Source organism: Thermobia domestica, chromosome 8, assembly GCF_964235325.1.
Source record: "Thermobia domestica chromosome 8, izTheDome1.hap1.1, whole genome shotgun sequence".
In the NCBI taxonomy this organism is placed as follows: Eukaryota; Metazoa; Arthropoda; class Insecta; order Zygentoma; family Lepismatidae; genus Thermobia; species Thermobia domestica.
This window is the reverse complement of record NC_137461.1, coordinates 262,848,083-262,874,104: the sequence shown is the minus strand read 5'-3', so window position 1 is coordinate 262,874,104 and position 26,022 is coordinate 262,848,083. Positions and strand designations below refer to the sequence as shown.

At 38.0% G+C, this 26,022-nt stretch overlaps 1 protein-coding gene across 1 annotated transcript in view; it reads left to right on the top strand.

Annotated features, from left to right (window-relative positions):
* The window catches only part of LOC145693594 (doublecortin domain-containing protein 2-like), a 230,325-nt gene extending 204,867 nt beyond the window's left edge, over positions 1-25,458 (top strand). Inside the window, exon 7 of the mRNA XM_081769719.1 lies at positions 25,285-25,458. Within this exon, the coding sequence (XP_081625845.1) occupies positions 25,285-25,392 (108 nt within the window). The 3' untranslated portion in view covers positions 25,393-25,458. The remainder of the gene's footprint in view (positions 1-25,284) is intronic.
* The last annotated feature ends 564 nt before the right edge of the window (positions 25,459-26,022 follow it).

Sequence of the window (26,022 nt, the reverse complement as noted above, 5' to 3'; positions counted from 1 at the left end):
AAATTTATGTTGAGTACTTACTTCTCTTTTTTCGTTGTGGGTTTTCTCGGGGTTCTCCCGTTTCCTCCCACTTTCTTCATTCCACCATTTCATTCATCACTCATCATCACCGTCTCCTTTAGCCTAATCGGCATAACCGTGGGACGTTAAACTCAAAGATTTCATTTCATTTTTCTTTTTTCGTTGTGGACACGTATTTTATCGTAATTTCAAAACGTTTCTGTTTTTGATTAAAATCCAAAATTACCTACAGTTTTAAATACCTATCAACAGGGCCGAACAGTTTACTAAATTTGTAGTAGATAACTTTCATTCTTGCAATAAAATGCGAAAATTAAAATAATTAAAAACTACCAAACGGGGCCGTTACGGGAGAGACATCGAAATTCTTTCTGAGTCGATAAGTATTAAGTAGTTGTAGCTCTGTGAGTGGTGAAGGAGAAGAAGAATGAAAAACAAATGTTTGTAGCGTACTAAAACACCCTCTTTCTAGATAAATTAATTAATACGATAATATATAATGACAAATAGGCTAATTTTTAAAAATTACACTTTATTTGCAAAGAAAAAAGTATTTTTAGAATTAATTTAATGTCTAATAAAAAGCCAAAATTGGCAAAAGAGTTTCATAAAATAAGCTATATTTAAGGCTATAAGGATTTCGTAGAATTGTGTGGCTAAATGCGTTTCCAAATAGGCTACATTTAGCCAAAAATGGGCTAAATTGGCATCACTGAAGGGCAGTTCTTTTTTTCACATTCTCACAAAAGAGATTAAGGGAAGACACCCTCGGGGCGCGAAAGGTGAGAGGGCCACTGACCTTAGGTCTGCACCATGTTTGTTCCTTAATTTATTGCTATCTCCAAGATTTGTCGTATGTATTGAACCACTGACGGACATTCCACTCTATTGTGCAATTCAAGAATCACTCCATTTCCTCCCACTTTCTTCATTCCACCATTTCATTCATTTCTCATCATCACCGTCTCCTTTAGCCTAACCGGCATAACCGTGGGACGTAAAACTCAAAGATTTCATTTCATTTTTTTGAAGAATCACTCCAATACCGAAGTACGAAGCTAAAAAAAAAAAAAAAAAAAAAACACCACACTTCCCCTACCAGTCTGTTGAAAATAAGTAAAACCAAATGAAAGTTACTAAATCCTCTGAGCCCGAAATCTAGGTATTTAGAAGAGATGAGAATCACAGAATTCACTTATCTTCAAATGTTACTCCACAGAACATGGATTTATACAGCGAAAGGCCATTGTTGATATTTAATTTTCAGAAATCAAGAACCCGACTTTTCCGGGTTCTTTCTGATTTATTTCGTGTTTAACAGTAAATCTGCTACTTAAGTATCGTGATTTTTAATGTTCAAAAATAATTATTAGTATTATTTTTCTATAATCACAAATGTTTAAATTAACAGACTAATATACAGTACATATATACAATCAGAATTGTTTTTTTAAAAAAAAAGAAAGGATATAAAAAATATGGCAAATGTCCTAACAAACAGTCGGGACGCTTTTAAATTTCGATTATAGTTTGTCAGTCAGCTGTCATAATCTCTCGCCTTTGGTGCGAGCGGTGGGTTCACTCGGTCAAAAAAAAAAAAAAAAAAAAAAAATGTAACAACTTCTTCTGGCCAGCCATTCCAATCAAGATTTTTTCCTAGTTTTCCTTAGTCACTCCAAGCAAATGTAGAGTTGGATCCCAGGGCGCATCTTTCCAATACCATTATCTTAATCCTTCCCATAATTGTGTGCATGGCGAGGAACTTCATCCCTCATGAGTGACGGGCTTAAAGGCCCGTAACTACGGGGGCCGGGTCCCCCAATAACAAATCGACACAAATTGCTTAACATGTTTTAATATACCGGTATATAAGGTTTTAGTAGGCCCTTCCATTAAAAAACGGTACCCTCCCAATGAAATAATCCTGACCATTGGCCTGCAGGCTTAAGGCCGTAGATGCCGGTAATGCCCATAAATACCTATAAAATAAAATATAAACGAATCAAAATTTCAAAAGAAAAGACTCCCGGGAAATTAGGAATGTTTTCTATTAGCCTGAGACAGGTAGAGAGAAATACAATCTGTTAATTTCTTATGCTATTCATCGGTGTAGCTCTGTGGCGAATGTGTTGCAAGAAAAAGAGGACAAACAACTAGTATTTAGTTTATAATTAGAACATTCAGCGTTAATACGGTTTCTTTTTTGGTGTTTGCTTTCAAGTAAATTGCTTCCGTGCTTAAAAAAAAAAAAAAAAAAACGAATATCGGTTCGCTGACCAGGTTTGGTTAAATCCAAAAGGTAAATAAATAAATAAAACTGGTGGCAACACAATGTTTTTATCTCACTTGTGTAAAGCGAATTCGTCGAGAAAAATAAGAAAGAAAAAAGAGAAACCGTTCATTTCTGTTTCTTATTATAAACTTCTACTGAATAGAGTAACAATGAATTACTAATTTCATTTTTCATTTAATTTTTTACTCGTTTAAAATACATCATTAACTGATGAGGGGAAGGGCATGGCCCCCTTGCCCCCCTGGGTACGGCCCTACTTATCAATGTACTTAAATATTGATTATTCAATTCATTGTCCCTAATTTTCTATACCAGTACTTATATTAATCAATTATGGCTATGTGCGCGGGATATCTGATTGGTCACCTACCTGTTCCTAGATATTTGGTTCAACGAGCATTGACTTTAAACTATGTATGCTAGAGACCAATATTTTTAGAATACAACATGTACGGACAATCTGATTGGTCGCCTACTTATTCCCTGGACACTCACGCTTATACAGAGAGGCTCTGTTATAATCTTGTTCATAATCGGAATCATGGTTACTAAATGGTAGAACGCTCACCGCTGGTGCGATTAGTCCCTGGTTTGATCCGAGACCATATGAGTTTATGGTGAACAACACCATCTTTGTGAGTTTTAGCTATCGAGGTTCTTCAATTTCCTTCCACATTATCATTTCACCAATTGTTTGATAATTATTCACTTTAATTAATCATTCATCTATTGTAGCCGAAAGGGTATATCTAAACGTAGAACTAGTGGCCCCGCGTAGTGTAGTCGCTAACACTTTCGTCTTTGGTGCGAGAGTCTCGGGTTTGACTCCCGGAGGAGACACTCGGTCGAAAAAGTATAAATGCTTTTTCAGGCCAGCAACCCTAAGTGAGGTTTTTTCTGGGTTTTCCGCATTTACACCAGGCAAATCCTGAGATTGTACCTAACATACAGGTCCTAAGCCGCTTCCTTCCCTTTCAAATAGTTTCTTCCTTCCATTTCCTCGGATAGAATGATGTCCGAGGGATGCCATCGCTCATAACTGACGGGCTAACAACATGGCCATAGATGCCGAAAGCCCAGAAATCTAATCCTAATCCTAAACGTAGAACTTTAAACTGAAGATTTCATAGATGTTACAGTTTGTGATTAAAACAAATAGACTAAATTATACTTTATTTCTTTTTCTAACATTTCTTTCTTTTTGCTAGAATTTCTCTCACAATGAACAAACATCAGTCGTTTTTACACCGAAATTCTACTCTATTGATTTATTTAGCAACGCCATACTAAGAAAATGGCACATCAGGTTGAGATTCTGATCCTATTACACTCATTAGTTATACGCTGTAATGTGTACAAGCAGATTACTCCCATGATTCCACTCAAATCACTACGGTGGCGACATCAGGCGGTCGTTCTGGGAATTAAGTTATCGTACATCATATATTCAAATTAGCACGATTTCATATGCGTTTGTTTTTACTTTATTTAAGAATGGTGTAATATTTTCTCTACGTGTACCAATATCGCTCCCTGACATCAAAGCAAAGCAAAATCTGAACATGCACAGAGTGTATGCAACCAGTAATCAGGTACTAATGAGTCTCTGTCGTGACTTGTAAAATGAATCAAAACCGTATTACATTTTCCTCGTTTTAGCAAAAGCACGTTCTTTAAGAACTGCAATTCACAAGACTTCGATCATTAGACTGAGATTAGATGCGGAAGAACCTAATGCATAATGATTACAAAATGTATTGTTGATGATTTTGTTAAAAAAGAATTTCTGTTTTTAAACCCAAATTTAAAAGCACAGCTACGAAACTTTACAACATGTAAGTGTCTAATTCCGTATACTGTCGATAAGCTTGGAATAATAATACCGATACTCACCAATTCTTATAATGCTACTGTCATTTTTATATTGTTCATAAACGCTACCAGTACTTCTGAAACAACGTTGATCAGAATCAAGGATGTTATATATAGAGAGGATCTGTCCATATGTATCTTCATCCTATTAAATCGGTGAAACCAAAAAGCAACCGAGCATGGCACGTCTGATTGGCTACTCTCGTTTCTACCATCGTCTGATTGGCTACTTTCGTTTCCGCGATGATTGTTGGCTCAAAACATTGCGATCCTATTGGGCGGAGTGGGCCGAGTAGGGGTGGCTACAAGATTTTGTTGTAAGGGCAGATCCTCTATTTTATAAGATCCTTGATCAGAATGCTATTAAGTAAAAGTTAATTACTAGGTACTTACACTAGTTATGTTGTATTGTGCATTGTAGAAGCAACTTTTTATTTAAACATGATTGATTTTACCCTCAGTAGTGGGGATTGTGAGAAATCCTAATAAGTAAATAAACATAGAAGGAATGACCAGAAAGTAAGGTTACAAGGCCTGAAGTGAAACATGTATATATTACTTCATACAACCAATACAACCAACAGATAGTACATACATTAGCTTATTTTTCGACATAGTCTCTACATCAGTTAAGGCACTTATGGCATCATGAGATGAGTTTGAAGATTCCCTCTTGGTGAAAATCCAGTCCTTACGTGTTCAGCCACGTTGCCACGAAGTGTTTCGCCTCCTTGTCTGAAGCGAAGGGACGGCCTTCTAGGTGTCCCTTCAAGTGCGGAAACAAGTGAAAGTCGTTTAGGAAGGATGGTCGATGATATCCCAGCGAAACTGCTTCAACAGTGTGGTTGCCTTCTGCACTAAATGTGGGAATGCATTGTCATGAAAGAAGATGATGCCCTCGGTGAATAGTCCTGGCCGTTCTTCCCTCCTGATTACTTCGCGCAATCGTGTCAAGATCTAACGGTGTCGATCAGCGGTCGCTGTGCGCCCTCTATCCAAAAACTCTACGAAAATGACACCGGCCTGTCCCAAAACACTGTGGCCATCACCTTCCCAGTAGATGGCGTCACCTTAAACTTCTTAGTCTTTGGAGAGGAGGGGTATTCCCACTCCTTTGATGAGCGCTTACTGCTGAGAGTGTAATAGTGGATCCATGTTTCGTCAACCGTGACAATGAGGTGAAAAAAACAGTTTCCTTCTGTGGAGAAACTTTCAAAAGTTGGAGATTGGTCCCCATGTGCTTCTCCTCGTGTAGATTGTGTGGAACCCATCGGTAGCAAACTTTCTGGTACTGGAGAATGTCGTGCACAATGTGAAGAACGCTTAAGAACGACATTCCCAATTCTGCCATCAGATACCATAACGTGATCCTCCTGTTATCTCGAATCATCTCTTTCACGCAAGCTGTGTTCAAATCTATTGGTGCTGTGCTGGGTCGGTCACTGTGCTCCTCGTCGGTGAGGTTTTCTCTATCATCCACAAGGTTTCGTCAACATTGTGCGACGTGCTGATCAGACATTACAGTCTCTCCGTAAACCTCTACCAGCTGGCGGTGAATTTCAGCAGCAATTACATGTTTCGCCTACAGAAATCGATTAACTGAGCGGACTTCTTGGCGAAACTAGTTTCCAAACGAATCCCAATTTGTATTTATATACAACTAGCGCCATAGATGGCGGGTGGCTGAAACTCTGCAGACTTGTCAACTCCACGCATTGAAATTACCACACATTCCTCATTCCTCTGTTACAGACAAAACTCCAGAAATGTCGGCGTTGTAACCTTAGTTTCTGATCCTCCCTCATAATATTATATGTTTATATGAAAATCAAATATTTCATACTATAGTCAATCTGGAGATTAAAATAGTCCCCGTCAGCATCGACAACCTTCTGCCAAAGTTCTGGAAGGCCATGGATTCCATCGCGGTAGAACTTGGTGGGCTGTGAAGCGAAGAAGGTATCAAGTGCATTTTGCACCTCTACCAGGGATTTGAATTGGTGCTCTCTAAGCTGATTGTCGAAGGAATGGAACAGGTAATAATCGGACGGTGTAATGTCCGGGGAGTATGGCGGATGCAATATTGTTTCCCATTCAAGGTGTAGAATGGTGTCCCGGGTCATCCTAGCCATGTGGGGCTTAGCGTTGTCCTGTAACAGGACACCCCTTTGCGATTCAGAAATACTAGCTCCATAGTTTTGAGTTTTCTTGAACACGGATCAACTGCTTACAGTATATAGTTGCATTGATGCTCTGAAGGGCTGGTAGCAGTTCCCGATGCACGATGCCGCGAGCAGACCAACGAACACACAAGAGGACCTTCTTGTGGTGAAGTGCTGATTTGGGCTGTTTTGGAACCGATTCTTGGGATGCTAGCCAATGATGACGGCGCCGTGGAGCTTCATAGAGGACACACTTATCTTCACATGTCAATATCCTGTTCAGAAATGGCTATTTCCTCAGACGACACAGCAAAGAAACACAGGTGTCTGCTCGCGTTATCTTCTGGCCCGGAGTCAAATCATGTGGGATCCATCGACCCAACTTGTAATGTTTCCGAAGTTGATGGAGGTGCTGCCGAATGGTTTATCCACTCACACTGACTTGTAGTCCCAGCTTCTCACATGTCTGGCCACTGTTAACCTCAATTGCTGCCTTCAGATCTTCATTTTGTACATGTGTTCGTCTTCCGGCACGTGTGCGTCTTCGAGTGTTTCGTCACGGTCGATAAACTTGTTAAACCACCGCTGCATTGTCCGCGTAGTCACGACACCCTCACCAAAAGCCTGTCATATCTTCCATCCCGCTGTAGCGTCGTTTGACCCCAGCATACACGTTATGACGCTCTGTGGAGGGCCCATGTTAACTCTGTTCTTACTTAAGTTCACACTGTGCACGTTCTAGCACAAGTCTGGAATGCTTGGAGAAATTTTAACCAAACTTGGTACAGATATTACTTACATTGTGGAAAACAATATTGTAAGGGTAAGACTCCCTGACCCACCTAGGGGAGGAGTAGAAATAGTATAGGCGCTAGCCTGTGTCACGTGTGCATTATATGTCTCCTCATTTTGACTGCTGGGTATTATGACCCACTTAAAAGAGAGTTAACTTTTTTGATCACGTGATCTGGTTCATGGTCGTTTAGTCGCCATATTGGATTCAAGATGGCCTGCCATGATCTTCTTTAAACGCTCATAACTCGGCCATTTATGGAACGAAAATGAAATGAAATCTTTGAGTTTTTCCCACGGTTAGGCTAAAGGAGATGGTGATGATGAGTAATGAATGAATCCACCACAAAGTTCCCTTGGCGGGGGCTGGAATCGAACCCGGGACCCCAAGCACCAGAGGTTTATGGAACGATTTTGATAATCTTTTTTCCTTTGGAAAGAAAAAATTATACTCTATAATTTTGCATTCTTGTACTTTTCGCGAAATTGGCTCTATTTTCCCGAAAAATTGGTTAGGTTTGAAATGCTTTGTAGTTAGGCAAGAACAATCATAGGTGGCGGGGGTTATTGCGAGAAGGTTGCTGACCGATTTAAAACCGCTTTCTGTACGTATTTTAACGGGATGCTTGATTAAAATGTGTATCTGTGCCTCTCACTATTAGTGTTGCTTATTTATATTGAGTCCTCTCACTATCCGGGATGCTTATTGAAAGTGAATCCCATCGCCTCTCACCATAGTCCAAAACAACATCTTTAAATCTGAAAATGTCCTTGTGAAAGCATCAAATTAGGGAAAATTAACAACAAGTTTTGTGGGATCATGGTTTAACTAGGTTTTTCTCCCAGCGTCTAATGCAAAGTCCATTTTGTTATTTGATTCGTGGAGTAATTACAATTCATCAACTTTTGAACCTATTTTAAGAACAAAAGAGTGTCTCAAAATAGAAACCCTTCCTGCAGGAACAACTGGTAGGATTCAGCATTTTGATTTGTTACTGTAAAACGTTTTCTCAATAAATTCATAATTATAACAATTGAGAATATATGAAGTTCTGACGTAGTGAGAGACGACGGGACTCATTAAAAAAAAAAAAAACACCGACTAGTGAGAGGCGAAAGACTTACTTTCAATAAGCACCCCGAATAGTGAGAGACAAGGGGGTCACTATAAATAAGCACCCCTAATAGTGAGAGGAACAGAGACGCACTTTAATCAAGCATCCCGTTAAAGTACGTACAGAAAGGGGTTTTAAATCGGTCAGCAACCTTCTCGCAGTAACCTCTGCCAGCTATGATTGTTCTTGCCTAACTACAGAGCATTTCAAACCAGAAGACTTTTTGTAATTGTAATCACCATATTGGATCAGCCATTTTGAATTTTGTAATTTTGACATCATATTCTGCATCAGCTGTTCTAAACCTCCCTTCCCCGGCAGTATGCTTTCTTCTACATTAAATGGTTGTTTTCCGTCTATGATTTGAGACCACCCCTACCGTTCAAAGGGTGGTTTCTACCCTTAGACCCGCACCATTGCCGAAATAAAAAAAAATACGTGTTGATTATTTTTCGATGTTCTACAAGTATGCAAAGTTTCATTCAAATCGGTGAGTGACGCTTCCGCAAGTCTCCTTGTTAGTTAATTGGCGTCTCTAACTCCCGATGCCGTTTTAGTCCAAGTTCAGCCCACAGTGGGAGTTAAACCCCTTAGCACTCCTAGGGTGGGTGGGAGGGAAGCCATATAAAATAATGGAAAACGACTCATATTAGTACTGAATCCAGTTTTCGAGGTCACTCAGACAAATAGTATCACCCTAGATGCCCTTTTAAGCCCAAGTTGTGTTCTGTCGCTCCTTGTTAGTCTGAAAGCTCAGATAACGCGCTAATTAATGGTGTAATTGGGGATGTCAGAACTGACAAGTTGCGCCCAGGATTTTGTAAACATTGAATTTGGTAGAGCATAAAGTACAGGATCTGACCAGGGTTTCATACAAATAAAATTGAGCATATACAAAAGAAACAGATTGTGATGTCAAAGGGGTTAAAATGGGTGAGAAGGGAATTACTTTTAGGATTGGTTAATCTACTTGCACTTACTTGCAGGTTTCGGCGTTTCCTTCCCAACGATTCTTCCTATGGATTGATGTCCGTCCATCCTTCTCTCTGGTCAGCTGGGCGTCCAGATGGTCGTGAATTAAGGGTCTACGAAACCCGGGCAGGAAGACTAACGTTGCGAAGACAGAGTAAATTTAATCAAAATCGAAATTGCTCTTTAATGAATTATCCATCGTAGCTGATAGCTATAACGTTAGCTTAGACAAAGTGCTCTCTAGGCTAGAGCAAGGCAAACTTCTCGTAAACTCGGAATTGTAGCTCGTGCTCCTACATGCTGACTCATCTCTCATCTAAACCGGACTCCCTCTTCCCAAAAGTGTCTCCATGGTTTTCTTCGATGTCCCTTCCGGGTTAATATCCTGGGTCGTTGACTATTTCTTCAGTCTCGATGAAAAGTGCATGCTCATAGATTAACCAAAGGTGGGGTGATGATAGGATGCTGACAGGGAAACAATCTGTCGTTTTTATTGATTAAGACATTACATATGTTGAAAAAATGAACAAACGGCAAGAAAACTTCCTTGTAAGAAAAGTAAATGAACTTAGAAAAAAATGAAATGTGATTCAACTTTAAATAAACGATGATGCTTCTTACTGCATTGAATTTTAAAATAAAATGTCCCAAAGTCCGAAATAAAATGCTTCATTATGTGTCAAATTCACATATCTTCACAGTTGAGCTTCCATTAGCACCCTGAGCGTGAAATAGTGACATGTGAAAATAATAGAAAACAACTGATATTAGTGTCGAATCCATAGTTTTCGGGGTATCTAAGTTGATTAATGACAGTTGGGATACCCTTTAAATCCACGTTCTGCTCCCAGTGGGGATAAACCCTCTAGCACTCTAGGGGAGTAGGAGGAGTTACTTGTAACAATGATAAAAAAGATCGATATTAACACAGTATCATTTTTTGTGTCGTTGAGCTGAATCGTGATTCACCCGATGCCGCTTAAGTCCAAGTTAAGCTTCCTTCAGCACACTTAGGGTGAAAGTGACATTTCAAATAATCGAAAAAGACTGACATTAGTGTCGAATAATTCGTTTTCGGGATCACTACATGAATTGGTGACACCCCGATGGAATTTAAGTTCAAGTTCCGCTCCCAGTGTGGGTAAAAACCTCTAGCGTTCTTAGTGGATATGGGAAAATGGAATGTGTAAAAATAATTTTAAAAAATGATCGATATTAGTCTTTGACTCTTAGTTTCATGGTCTCTAAGGTTAATAGTGATACTTCTGATGGCATGGACTTGCACATTAAGACCCAATTAGCACCCCTAAGGGGTGGGAAGGTAGTGATATGCAAAAATAATCGAAAACGACGAGCATTAGTGTGAAGTCTATTTCTGGCATGTCAGCTGGCTCGAAAATTTATAAAAGCAATGCCGAAGGCCTGTCGTTATTTATTCTACTCAGTTTTTTTTTGACAGGGCAACGCCAAAGGCATTGCTCATACATCTGTATATATAAATATTTATGCGTGTATGTGTGTGTGTGTGTGTATTGTGTGTGTGTGTGTGTGTGTTTGTGTTCCACCATAACTTTGAAACATATGGAGTTATTTCAACCAAATAACTTTACACGTTATAATTTGCAATATGAGAAAAATCACCGTGGTGTAAGGGATCTTAGCTCTACTATGAATGATGGGTTGATAGATATGACAAATAATCGGAAAATGAAATAAAATTTTTGAGTTTTAGGTCCCACAGTTACGCCGGCTAGGCTAAGGGAGACGGTGATTATGAGAAATGAATGAAATGGTGGAATGAAGAAAGTGGGAGGAAACGGAAGAACCCCGATGAAACCAACGCACACGGTGTTTGTCCACCATAAAGTTCACTTGGCAGGAGCAGACTTTGAACCCGCTACCCCATGCACCAGAGTCGAATGCTCTACCACTTAGCCACCGCGGCCCCGATGAATAATCGGAAACGACAGATATCAATGCAAAATAAATAGTTTCCGGGGACACTGATATGAATACTGACACTCCAGACGTAGTCCAAGTTCAGCCACCAGTGTGGATAAGATAGAGGAAGAGATACAAATATGAAATATACTTTTTGTTTGACGAAATCAATATATTTGCATAAATTAACACAAAAAACTCTATAAATACTGTGTAACATATCCTTAAACAGTATCCAAATTTTGTGCTGCGTAAAGGAATGGGAAATATTTATAAACATCCATTTCCAATAAAGTTGCAAAATTCTTACTTTAGAAAACGGGGTACAAATATGGAATACCTTGAACATTTTCGAACAAACACTTTCAACTAGCAAAATTAGTGAGCTAAAAAAGTTGAAAATTAAACCAAGTTATAGGAACAAAGTAGAAACGAACACCACTGACATATTAAGTCATCGTACAGTTCTCTTACATAAGTCACAAACGTAATAACCATGTTCATAACCTGCACAAGCAGTGTGAGTCCACTCAGTGCACATCTGGCACATAACCCATTCTTCCCCTTCCTTATCACATGAAAATTTGCCCTAGCAGAAGATGCATTCAGCGTCCTCGCTATAGGGTGTTCCACCTTCACCAATATCAATATCAGAAGAGTCGTCTCTCACACTAAATGAACTATCACTATCACTCGCAGTGTCGGACGTTTCACATCTTGCTGGTCTTCGTTGTCTCTTGTTTCGTTTGGCACATTGCTTCTTTGCTCCCAGAGACATTTCAATGGACGCTTTATATGGTGATGAAATCAGAATATTGGCAGTTCCTGATTTTTCTTCCCCTGCTTCCTCTTTTCTTCCCTACGTTGGGCACAGGCGATATGTCCCATGGAGTAATCACTGTACCGCTGGTAGATGCTCCTGCTTCATCGACACAAGAAACACTCCACTGCTTGGCCCAATTCCTTTCTGCTCAGCTTCACTGACACTGTCCGTTGTTCCACTAGATGCAATGAAATCTGCATCTGTGATAACATTCCGATTTAGTGGGTAGAGCCCTGTAATTCGAAAGCCATTCACGGCGATCTCACCAGTCTGGCATTTGAGATAGGCCTTACCAAAGAGTTCAGCAATGTCCATGTTAGTCAGAGGCCTATCATGAAGCCTTAGCCACATCCGCACTTCCTCGCTATAGTAAGACTTCAGTGGACTCATGAACTTTCTGTCCAGTGGCTGCATTTTGTGAGTAGCATGAGGGGGGAGGCACAAAATGCAGACATTATTCTCTCGACCCAAGTTAATGACATCTAAATTTCTGGAGTGGCTATAATGACCATCCAAAATCAAGAGAACAGGTGACTCAGGTGACGGTTTCACTTTGTCGATGAAGTGGAGGAACCATTGGGTAAAGAGATCATTCTGAATCCACCCTGAGGGATGACAAGCAGCGACAGACCCAGGCGGGACACCTCTCATCAGCTGATTGTTTATGTTCTTGCGGGGGAAAATGAACATGGGTGGAACGAATATTCCACTAGCACTCATGCAAGTTACGACTGTCACCAGAGAACCTCTCTCAGCAGAACTTAGTGCTGCCACCTGTCGCTTACCCTTCAGTGCAAGAACTCGTGGTACTTTGCTCTGCACCACACTCAATCCAGTTTCGTCAACATTAAATATCCTGTCTGCTGGGTATTTTTTCTTCTCCATTTCTTCAGTTAGGAGGTCGAAAAATTTGTTGACATTTTCCTTTGTGAAGCCGGTGGCCCGTTGGAAAGAAGTTGCTCTTAGCTTTCGAAACGAGCATCTATCCTTACTTATGCCTTTTCAAGAAGAGGCGGAGCCATCCTCTACCAGCTCTGTCTCCCAGAAATGGATTTGGAATCCCGTTTCTTTTGGCTATCTGAAAGGCCATTGTTTGTAAGTCTCGTCTGGTCAGTCCAAAAAAATTGCTTTCCATTGTTAGAGCATATTGAAGTAGTTGTTCTTCAATTTCTTGCGGCAAAACTGTCTTCCTCCCAAGCTTGGTTTTGGTGGCTTCATTCACTGTCACGTCTGATTTAGCCAGTCGGAAGAGAGTTGCGCGTGGAACATTAAATGTCTTGGCTGCCTTCAAATAGCCCATCTTTTTCTGTCGCACCGATTTTATTGCCTCCTGCATAGCAACCTCATCTTACACTTTTCTAGCAGGTGACAATTTTCTACCTTTCGATGTTGTCGCCGTATCTACAGTTGAAACACAGTTCGAGAATAAGGGTCTAAATATGGAATACCAGGTATTCCATATTCGAGCCACTACTGTCTTGCGAAACAAAACGTCAAAACACTCACACTTCAAACAATAGAAAAAACTAGATATGTGGTAATGTCGCTACAAATGTCCTCTTTCCAAACGAAGAGAAGTGTACAGATGGTGATCAGAAAAATGGAAACAACTGTAGTTGGCAACACGTCAAATGTATGGGTTGGCAGTGGTGTCGTGGCGCACGCAGCGCCGGACCGCTGGTGGTGGTGTGTTACGTCGGTCTCCGTACTACGTCAGGCGCAGTGGAACAGCAGTGTCCAGTGGCTGCAGCAGAAGGAGGTAGTGTAAAATGGGAGACCTCTCAGAGTTTCAAAGAGGGCAAATTGTTGGTGCGCGGTTATGTGGAGTGAGTGTGACGGCAGTGGCTACTGTGTTAGGTGTGCCCGCGTGGGACAGTAGCCACTGCCGTCACACTCACTCCACATAACCGCGGAAGAAAGTCATGAGTGACAGGTCACGCCGGGTATTAAAGCGCATTGTCACGCAGAACCGTCGTGCCACTGCAGAGCAAGTGACGGAGGAACTCAATCACCGCCTCCCCCACCCTGTTTCGACAATCACAGTCCGCCGCGAATTACATGACATAAACTTACGGGGTCGTGTTGCACGGGCCAAACCGCTCATCAGGAACCATAACGCTTTCGCACGCCGCAAATGGTGCCATGACCATGCAACTTGGACCGTTGAGGACTGGAAACGTGTGATATGGTCGGATGAGTCATCCTTCACTCTATTCCCAACCACGGGCCGTGTTTATGTATGGAGAACGCCCAAAGAAGCTTATGATCTGCAGTGCCTCCGCCCAACTGTGAAACATGGCGGCGGCTCGGTGATGCTGTGGGCCGCCATATCATGGTTTTCATTGAGTCCTGTGGTCACACTTAGCGGACGAATCACTGTCAACGATTATGTCGCAATTTTAGGAGAAGACTTGCATCCTATGGTCCGCATGTTGTTCCCGGACAATGACGCCATCTTCCAGGAAGATAATGCACCCGTTCACACAGCTGGCGTTGTTGCTGCGTGGTTCAAGGAACATCGGGATGAAGTTCAACACCTCCCCTGGCCCGCCCAATCCCCAGATCTCAACATAATTGAACATCTGTGGTCCGTCTTGGAAACACGACTCCGGCGACGATTTCCACCTCCATCCTCTCTCACAGAACTGGCAGATGCCCTGCACGAGGAATGGTGTAAAATTCCACTTGCTACCATTCACGACCTCTATGCCTCCATCCCACGTCGCATCAAGGCTGTTCTGAAGGCGAAAGGTGGCCCGACACCATATTAATCTGGTAAGTTGCAATTTCGTTCAGGTGTTTCTATTTTTCTGATCACCATCTGTATTTGAATAGGCACGTGTATTAGAAATATACGACGAAATGTTCCTTACCTACAAAAAATTCACTTCAGCGGGAAAACAATCAAAAGAAACCGACGCGTTGCTTTCGGCTTTAAACTCAACAATGACTACTTTTGTTAACAAAGGAAGGAAGGAGGGATTGTTTCACAGTTTGTTCGCTAGAGTACTCACGTTACCTTACGAGATATAGTATTCCATATTAGTGCCCCTATTCCATATTTGTACCTGTTCCTCTACCCCTAGCACCCCTGAATGGGGTCGGAACAGAGTGGCATGTAAAAATAATTGAAAACGACTCACATCAATGTCGAACACATAGTTTTCGGAATCGCTAAGATGAAAATGAAATGAACTTTTTGAGTTTTACGTCCCACGATTATGCTGGCTAGGCTAAAGAAGAAGGTGATGATGAAAAATGAATGAAATGGTGGAATGAAGAAAGTGGGAGAACCCCGAGGAAACCCACGCACATGGTATTTGTCCACCACAAAGTTCACTTGGCAGAGGCAGGGTTTGAACCCGGGACCCCATGCACCAGAGTTGAACGCTCTACTACTTAGCCCCCGCGGCCCCTCGCTAAGATGAATACTGATATTCCCGAGAATGTTTAAGTTTAGATTTACTCCTATCGACATAGTGTGTAAAAAAATGTGTAATATAAAATATGAAATTTGGTATATTGCATTTTAATTTAAAATAACCATACATGTTTTCAGTTTTTTAAAATATTTTCTCTTGAATTAAAGAAAAAAGACTTTAAGAAAATAGGGTGGGGTTGCAGTTGTTAAAATAAGTTGGCTTGGTGATATCTCGAAATCTCTTAAGATTAGACACGTAGGGATATGAAACTTGGTATATAAACTTTCCTGGTATAAACAGTAATTTGTGCGTGAACATTGAGAATATGCATGAACTTCAGTAATATGTAGGTAAACCTTTCGTCAATATGTGCAAACACAAAAAAGTTGACAAATCTGACACTATTAGTGTAGACGCACCATTGGGAACGAGAAAAAGTATTATATAAAACAAATTGTATAAAAATTGAATATTTCTTACGAAATATAACGCGGTACTTCTATTTTAAGACTTTGGCGGCTAATTTCAATCCCTCAGTTTGATGAATTTCAACTCTATACAGTAGGGATGATTGATAATTTTGAATGGAAATATTGATATGTGATACATTCCAACAAAATATAATAAATATTTTTAAAAAAGTCCCGTTCTGCCTAATCCTCGCGAAAAGGTTTATTTAGATTCGAAATAATTTTTAGTAATAAGTTTTTCGGTATTTGAAGTTACTTTCAGAGAAACTTGCTTTAGAATATCGTTTCAGTGTTTCTGAGAGTAAATTAGCAATCATAAAGTAGTTTTATATTACTGTGAATATATCTGCAGGATAGAATATATTCTGGCCATCTGAACCTTACCAATGTATGTTCGCGAACACAATGCTTCAGGAAATTCCTTAATTTTAATTTTCTTTAAAATGTGTTCAAATCAAATGGATTTTTAGAAGTATAAATATAAGCAATCTAGTGTATATGAAAACAGTGCGTTAGGTATAATAATGAAGTTATTTTTTTTTTTAGCATCCTATATTCCCTTATTGGAAATATTTAACCTGCCAAAGTTATTTTATTTTACTTATATTGCTAATTTAGAGACACGGGACTTTAAGTGTTCGACTAATTGAAAAACCTCACTCAAGCATTTTTTAAAAGATAAAAAATCAGACTTTTGATATTAACACCATTCAGCCAATATTTTCTCGTACAATGAGAATATTAAGAACAATAGCAAATAATTATCCTGAATGGACACACTAGGTCGAACAGACAAATAGGATTTTTTACGGCTTAGTTATAATGGCTCCGAGAAAAAGATCTTTGAGTTACAAGAAATGTAACGTAAAAATAGATTTCATGATTGGATGAGTTATGAGCATTCTAAAATAGGTTGCTTTTACGTAGCACAAAATTCGCTAAACATCTCTTTGTTTCTGCGACAATGAATATTCGAGGTCCTTAAGCAATATGGTTAATTCTGAATAATTTACAAAAATCTGTAACAACAAATCAACACTTCTACAAACTTATACACGAAGGATTTATTTATTACACTTAGAAAAATCCGGACAGTGGTGTATTGTACAAATATACGGAATCCTCTTGCTTACTACAGAAATGAGTATGTAGCATACGTTATCCATATGCTACATACGCACTGCCCTTAGATGTTACATCATGCCATTGCAGGATGTCTGACATCTAACAGTCTTCTGGATATTATATCCGTCAGCTATATGTTACACACATCTATCTGTATGTGCGATCCTGACAATCTAATATATAGTTCTTTCGTTAGTACGAAAAGTACTTATAAAATACACTTTTTTAGTTTTCCATTTGCTGTACGTTAAGTCCAAAACTACAGGATTTACACATGTAATCCATATATTTACGTACGCTACATACATTTTTTCTCTGTGTAGTTTGAAACTGGTTTGACTTGTACAAACATACGTTACAAGTCAAATTAAAGTTATTTTACTCTTAAAATGACTACAAAAGCAGAGCAGTCATTAAACAATACTTTGTAGGAAATAAAGGGTGAGTTTAAGAGTCTGGACTTCTCTACAAAGAATCGCCCTTCAACTCCTGGCAGGGACTGACTCTTGTATTTCGTTTATATGGCGCTTTCGACAGGAAGCTAGGTTTATTTCAATGTTGTTTTATTTTCTGACTTGTCTGGGTTTAGCAATCAACATTTCATTTCTTCTTTCTTATTAAAATAATTTTATGTAAGAAAAAATATTGGTTACTAAGACGAGTTCGAACCTCAGATCTTTAGTTTTATCAGCTTGATGTGTCCAATCACATGTCCTCTGAACTACTTATCCATAGACCAGTAAGGCGTATTTGCTTGGTTATGGAGGATAACTGTAAGACAAGTTTATTATCGATACAAAATTAACATTCTTACTTCATATATTTGCAAATCAATGTTCAGACACAAATATTGGGACAAATATCTATTTCATGACGGAAAAATACTTAATGAAACTGGGTAAAAATGTTTCATCTCTGAGTCTCAATCTACGATACTATTGTTCTTTGTAGTGAAGTATCAATATTTTAGCCATGAGTACAAAGCTGTGGTAAGAAAACTGCTTATTTTTGTATTCTTTTGAAATAATTATAAGTAAAATAATTTTCTGTTAATCTAGAAAACCAAATACTTTGCTCATTATTTAACGAAAACTCTGTGCTGAATATATAAACTAAAATGTTATTTATAACTCTTCTGCAATTCACAATTTTAAGAAAGCACTGAAATTTTCTTGTAGATTTTTCCACTCGTCTTGCACGAAACAAAATCCATACGATAAGGTATATCAATAATCCGATTTTGTACATTTCGCATTAAAAAAAATAAAATAAAATAAAATAAAATAAAATAAAATAAAATAAAATAAAATAAAATAAAATAAAATAAAATAAAAAAAATGCGACAGCTAACGCCGTGCAGCTAGGCCACCCAATATACACCTTCTCTCTCCTCCTTTCCTTTCTCCCATACACAAGTCCAAACAAGATAAACTCAATTTTAATTTCAAAATATACATATATTAGTATCGATAAAATGAAAGAATATAACTGACAAGGGAACATCTTATATTGATAGTAGCATTGCCCAATCAATGTGCAATCGATAGAGAAGTGAAGAAAAGTGAAATCAAAAGTTTTACTGGCCGACACCCAAAAACACAGAAGATACAGATGAAAGAAGGATCTAGGATCATGTGAATTAGCAATGCAAAAAATACACTGACACAGAAAGAACTTCAAAATCATTAAATTAATCAAAAAGACATTTACACAACAGTATAGTAAGCAACTATTCTACACACAGACATACTCAATAACATCATGTGTAATTCAGTGTTGCCAAGTGAGCACAAAATGAAGATTTGTTAAATGGCATGGAACACAAATTATAACATGTATAAAATCTAACTATGGGTATGGTTCTATAAGTATGGTCTAAATATGGTTCTACACATAATTAAATTTACTTTAATCATTTTGAAGTTCTTCCTGTGTCAGCGTATCTTTTGCATTGCTATCTTCCAATGATTCTAAATCCTTTCATCTGTATCTTCTGTACTTTTGGGTGTCGGCCCGTAAAACTTTTGATTTCTCACTTTTCTTCACTCCTTTATCGATTGCACATTGTTTGATTGGGCAATGCTACTATCAATATAAGATGTTCCCTTGTGAGACGAAACAAGATTCTTAAGTTGAAGTAGGGAGAAACTTAAATACACACAATGAAAAATTGAAACCAATGGATGTCTGTTACACAGATTCAGAAGTGAAACAGAGACAGAAGGGGAGAAAAGAAGAAAAAGAAAAGGCAGAACAGATAAAAATGTGGAATTTAAGTGTACTAAGAAAAGAATCTAACATTATAAAGTTGTTTCCAGAAATTGAATAGCAATATAGAAGTAACGTTTTTTAAATTTTTTTTCAGAGCTAGTCGAATATATAGAGGATACTTAAAAATGCATTAAATCACTTTCAAAATGAATAGCAAACTTGATTGTAAAATAAAATACTCAATTTCCATTGGAACTGTAGATATCCGAGACATATCTAAGTTAATGTCAAACACACATGCTTTGTTTCCACGTGGTTCGGTTGCAAATTCGGCACTATTCATTGGACGTAGTGATCCGAAATACATTCTAATATTCCTAGTAGGTGGCGTAGGTCATACCTTCCATTGAACACTACTAATGCAAACAGAATAAAGAAAAAGGCCGCGGTGACTCAGTGGTAGAGCGTTCACCCCTGGTGCATTGGGTCCCGGGTTCAAACCCCGTTTCCGCCAAGTGAACTTTGTAGTGAACAAACACCGTGTGCGTGGGTTTCCTCGGCGCTCTCCCGTTTTCTTCCACTTTCTTCACTCCACCATTTCATTCATTTCTCATCATCACCGTGTCCTTTAGCCTGACCGACATAGCCGTGGGACCTAAATCTTAAAAATTTCATTTCATTTTCAGAATAAATAATTAAATAAATAACTGAAAGAGTGTTATTTTACTGTAAAATTTCTATCAGAAACAGCCTATATTAAAAGTCCAAACTGTATCATAATGAGAAGTTACAAATGTTCAAAAAGAAAATTGGATGTTCCTTCTAGATCTAGGTGACCCGGCATTTTTCACATTTCAAACGTGAATAAAACACATTGAACTATAGAATAGAAACAAATTTTGTGTCAAACTAACATAAATAAAATCTTGTTTTGATATAACGAAAGTGGGAGCCATTTTCTAGTCATCTACAAAGATTTTTCTGTTCCGAATATCCAATCTCAAATTCATCTATTGCGGGCATATCGTTGTAATTCGCACAGTTAGAATGAACACGTTAGAGCTGAAACGGGTCATCGCGTCAATCGAGTGATTAATTTATAGACCATAGTTGAGTTGAGGATTATAACCCATGGTGACCCGGTGATTCGATTGAGACTCGATAGCCCAGAGGACAAAAAAGATTTTATTTATTTCCTTGCGTTTAAACAGTATTTCTTTAAGATATGACTAATACTGCAAGTGTTATCCCCAGAGCATGGAAAACACGACGCTGAAATTCTAAGTTAATTATATTTTCCAGACCGGGTCGATCGAGCTTTGACTCGGTTTTAATTCTGAAACGCACATAAACATAAAGTTTGTGCGTGAGAGAGAGAAAGAGAGAGAGAGGAAAGAGAAGGATGGAAGCACATGATAGGAAAACGTCAAGAAAGACAGAGAGAGAAAGAAAGACGAATATAAGTATGAAATCTACTATCATTACACTGTGTCCTGAAGAGCGCACACACTGTTTATTCGGATTCTCGCCAGTGATGCCTTGTAAATTTTCAACTACAGATGAATCTCTGTAGCTATTATTTTATAAGAAAAAATAATACAACCTGACGGGGAATTTAACCGAGATTTTCCATTTGGAAGTCTAGTACGATCCCAATACTCCACCGATTTCTCTACCAAAAATTTACTTAACAAATGGTATAGAATTTCTTTCTGTGAACGATAACACTTAAAGTGTATACTGCAGATCAACGAAGTGTCTCGAATGTCCTGGTAATTCCCTTGGCCTTTTCCCAACAAATATTTGTAAATCTTTCTATCATGACACAGGTGTTTGCTTCCACATTCTTCATTATAGCTCGTCTAGTATGGGAAGTCGATTCTTCAAGATCATTTTATAAAGAAACAACTTTGGTGTGAACAGGATTTGAACCTATATTGGATAGCTGTACTACACGTTACTCTAATATGATACTCCTACACTATCATGCCACCTAAAACTAAAAGTCAAATATTACCAACTTCAGCCCTGATCTTTGGAACGAGCCGGCTTTTCCCTGTAAGGTTATTTACACCAAAATGCACAAGGAAATTTATTAATTTGATGTCCTGGAGACAAATTAGTGCTCACTAATAAAGGAAATAATATATAATTCATGAAAAATTACAGGAATAATAACATATTATGCACTAATTTCGCCGGGTTGAAATTAGTATTTGGCTTTTAGCTTTAGATGGCATGATATTGTAGGAATAACGTATTAGACTTACAAGTAGTACAACTAACCAACATATTTTGAAATCTTATTCACGCCAAAGTTGTTTCCTTATAAAGTGATCATGAAGAATCGACTTCTAATACTAGACGAACAATCCTTAAGAATATGGAAGCAAACACCTGTATTATGATAGAGACTATGTTGTTTGGGAAAAGGCAAGGGAATTACCAAAACATTTGAAACACTTCATTGATCTCCAGTATACACTTTTCGTGTTATCGTTCTCAGAAATAAATTCTACACAATTTGTTAAGCAAATTTTTGTAGAGAAATCGGTGGTGTATTCCTATCGTGCTAGACTTCCAAATGGAAAATCTCGGTTAAATTCCCCGTCAGGTAGTATTATTTTTTTTCGTATAAAATAATGCTGCAGAGATTCATCTGTAGTTGGAAAACTTACAAGACATCACTGGCGAGAAGCCAAATAAATAGTGTGGGCTTTCTTCACCATACAGTGTAATGATAAGTAGGTTTCATACTTATATTCGTCTTTTTCTCTCTGTCTGTCTGTCTTTCTTGACTTTCCCTATAATGTGTTTGCATCTTTCTCTTTTCTTCCCCTCTCCCTCTTTCTTTCTTGACGTTTCCCTATCATGTGTTTGCATCTTTATCTTTTCTCCCCCTCTATCTTTCTCTCTCCTCCTCTATCTCTCTCTTATTTTATGTGTATGTGCGTATTTCAGAATTAAAACCGAGCCAGATACCGATGGACACGGTTTGGAAAATCTAGTTAACTGGGAATTTCGGTCTTGTAATTCTTGTGCTGTGGGGATAACATCTCCAGTGCTGGTCACTCCAGTGCGGGGGATTTTGAAAGAAATATGTTTAAAGGCAACGAAATAAGTAAAATGTCTTTTTTATCCTCCGGGTCACCGAGTCTCAATCGAATCACAGGATCACTACGGATTCGAATCCTTGACCCAGTGGTGGTCCATAAACTAGCCCACAGCACCCAAGATTTTATTTTTAATAGTTTTACACAAAATTTGTTTCCATCCTATAATTCAACGTGTTTTATTCACGTTTGAAATGTTTAAAATTCAAATTCTGCTACATTTAAAAGGAACATCCAATTTCTCTTTTTAACATTTTTATCTTTTCATTATGATACAGTTCGGACTTTTAATATAGGCTGTTTCTGATAGTAATCTTGCAGTAAAATAGGACTCATCCAATTTTTCTTTCTTTCTTTCTTTTTCTTTTCTTTTCTTTGTTCAGTTTGCATTAGTACTCTGGAATGGAAGGTAAGACTTACGCTACCTACTAGGAATATTAGAATGTATTTCGGATCACTACGTCCAATGAATACTACCGTATTTGAAACTTAACCACGGGGAAACAAAGCATGTATTTGACATTGTCCTGGATGTGTCTCGGATATCTGCAGTTCCAATGGAAATTGAGTATTTTATTTAACAATCAAGTTTGCTATTGATTATGAAAGTGACTTAATGATTTTTTAAAATTATCCTCTATATGTTCGACTGGCCATGAAAAAATATTTTAAAAAACGTTACTTCTATGTTACTGATGGATTTCTGAAAATGGAATTTTATAATAGTAGGTTATTTTCTTAGTATGTATAAACTTCACATTTTTACCTGTTCTCCCGTTTCTTTTCTTCTTTTCTCACCTTCTGTCTCTCTGTCTCACTTCTGAATCTCTGTGTAACAGACATTCATTGGTTTCAATTTTTCATTGTGTGTATTTAAGTTTCTCCCTACATCAACTTAAGAATCTTGTTTTGTCTCAGTTTTATTCTTTCATTTTATCGATACTAATATATTTTGAAATTAAAATTGAGTCTATCTTGTTTGCTGACTTTTGTATGGGAGAGAAGAAAGGAGGAGAGAGAGGGGGCCTCTTTACTAGACATGATTATGGTATAAGAAAGTGTATTATGAGTGGCCTAGCTGAACGGCGTTAACTGCGGCATTTTTTTTTGATGCGGAGTGTATAACTACACAATGTCGCTGGTAGGAACATCTATCAGCGTCAGCCGGGAAAGTAGTAGCGCACGTAACGACTTCTATTAGCATGAGAGTTTTACGGATAGCTTGATGCACTGATACATTTGCCGTTTATTATAAGGAATTATTATTGTGCCCCTTATCTTTCTACAACCAACATTATAACCCTGTGAAACCAGGTTGTATAACATTACAGGATAGTGTGTCAAGTTTCCCCTTTTACAATTAAGATGCTTTCTTACTGTCTTCTGTGATAAACGCAACAGATTGTTCAAACACCTGATGTTTATTCGATTTCTTCGTGTCAGAATAATACTGAAGTCCCACTCCAAGGCTATTTAAATATAAGATTCTTAGCAACCTTCATAAATGGCGTCATATTAACTCGTTATGCAGCATGGAATATAGATATAATTAATTTGCCATCGATTTATGCCGCTTTGGTGTGCCACCGGAAATGCGTCAAAATTACTTCCCAAATGGGCGGAACAACTTGATATTGTTCTGCCACCATGGAATTACGACATATAAAAACTGCACTATTTCGCGCCCGTTTTGTGATGATAATGACAATGTTATTGTGGATGGGCATTTTCTAGGTGCTGCATGAACAGGATCAAAGCACTGCAAAAACACTGAAAAAAAAAAATATGTAGACCTAAAAGAATAATGTTGTAAACTATAACAAACTTTTCTTTCGGTATGGTTATATATCTGCGTGAAACTAAGGATTTATCGGCAATCCTGTTGTATTTTGTGCGGACCAATAACTAATACAGTTTGCAATACAAAAGATGAGGCAGTAGAGTTTCTAAATCAATTTTCCATGCAGGTAATTTGATTACGTCGTAAACAGTGATAGGCACAAAAATAGGGAAATGATTTCTCGCCTGAGTGCTGAAAGAGGGCATTTCTTCACAGAAAATTGGAAAAAGGTGAAAATATTTGATTTATTGAAAGAAATGTACAAGAGATGAGACTCAAATATTTTTGCGAAACAAGAGACGAGACTTCAGCCAGTCCATCAATATTTATTTATAAACTGTTTGGTCCTTCCAATTTTAAAATGTGGTTTTGCAGTGATTTCTATGCACTGACGGAATAGTTTCATACGAGTCACAATAAAGTTTCTCCTCAAACTTGAGAACTTAAAGCGAGGATGCGACCTCTTCGCTATGTGCGCCCTTTATCGAGGTAGCGACCGCAACTTAGACCGTGACCTCGATCGCGTGGTATCTTCGGTATGTCTTTACCCGTACTCTTTCTTCTTCGCGAGAAGAATCTATTGCGGCTCGTAGAGAATGCAAGAAAAGAAGAAAATGTAACAATCTACTCGATAGATATATGTTCGTAACCGTAGCCATTGAATAGAGCGGCACTTGGGGCCTCGAAGGTTTCAATTTCATCACAGAAGGTCAATGTATTGCAAAGTTTACTGGTAACAATCGGGCTAGTGTTTTTCTTATACAACGTACAATTATAGCAGTTCAACGAGGTTATGTAGCTTCTATTTTAGGTACATTATCTCCTAAATTATTAGAAGAGGTTTTTCTTTCATAACTAACTGAGCAGAGTCAATTGCTGTTTTTTTTTTTTTTTTTTTTTTCATATAATTTCTGTTTCTGTCTTTTGGGATAATCTTTTCTCTTCTCTGTGTTTTCTTTCACAACGAAACAAAATTATACGAAAATCAATTATTATTCAATAATGCTTATAATAAGTAATACAAAAATGAACTATATATTTATATGGCTAAAAGTGATCTCACGTGATCTGAAACTTATTATTAACTGTTTTATCTTCTTTTATCTTTGCAGGAGGAATTATTAACTGTGCCAAAATCTAATGATGTTACCTACCAAGATAGTGATTTCGATGTAACATTTGAGAAACTCGAATTTCCATCAATGAATTTGATTAAATGACAAGAAACATCTCCGCCATCATCAGGAAAGCGGAAAGTGAATTTTAGTAACCAATAGCAGAGATTTTTTTTTTTTTAAAAATAAGCAACACTTTCCCTTACAAACATGTCTGAAATGCTGATCTTATTGCTATGCCTATCCATGGTGCGTTCAGTGCGCAAGGGAATCAAGTCCACCTTTTGGTCTTTAAGATCCTAAAGTCCTTTAAGATCTCTACTTGATGCTCATTTTAGAGGTTAACAGATTCATGGCCAAATACTGTAAATAAGTCTTATAATGTGAAAAACAGTGTTAGCTATTCAATGCACTTAAGCATTCCACACAAAGTTTATATCTCTTTTTCTCATAGCTATGTTAATTGGATTTCATTCTCTTGTACCCTGAACGTCCCATAGAAAAAATATGTCAATACTGTATATATCATCAGAAATGCAACTTATCCTGTTTATAAAACAGAAATTGTATAATATAAAGTTACATATCTTCTTGGAAAGGTAACAATAAGCAAGTATGTTTCGAAACTTTTTTTTTACTAGAACTTTATGTAAATGTGCTGGAGACTACGTAATGTCATTACGAATAAATTTATTAAATTTCATAAAAATCCTCGGAAACTTTAAAAAAAAAATG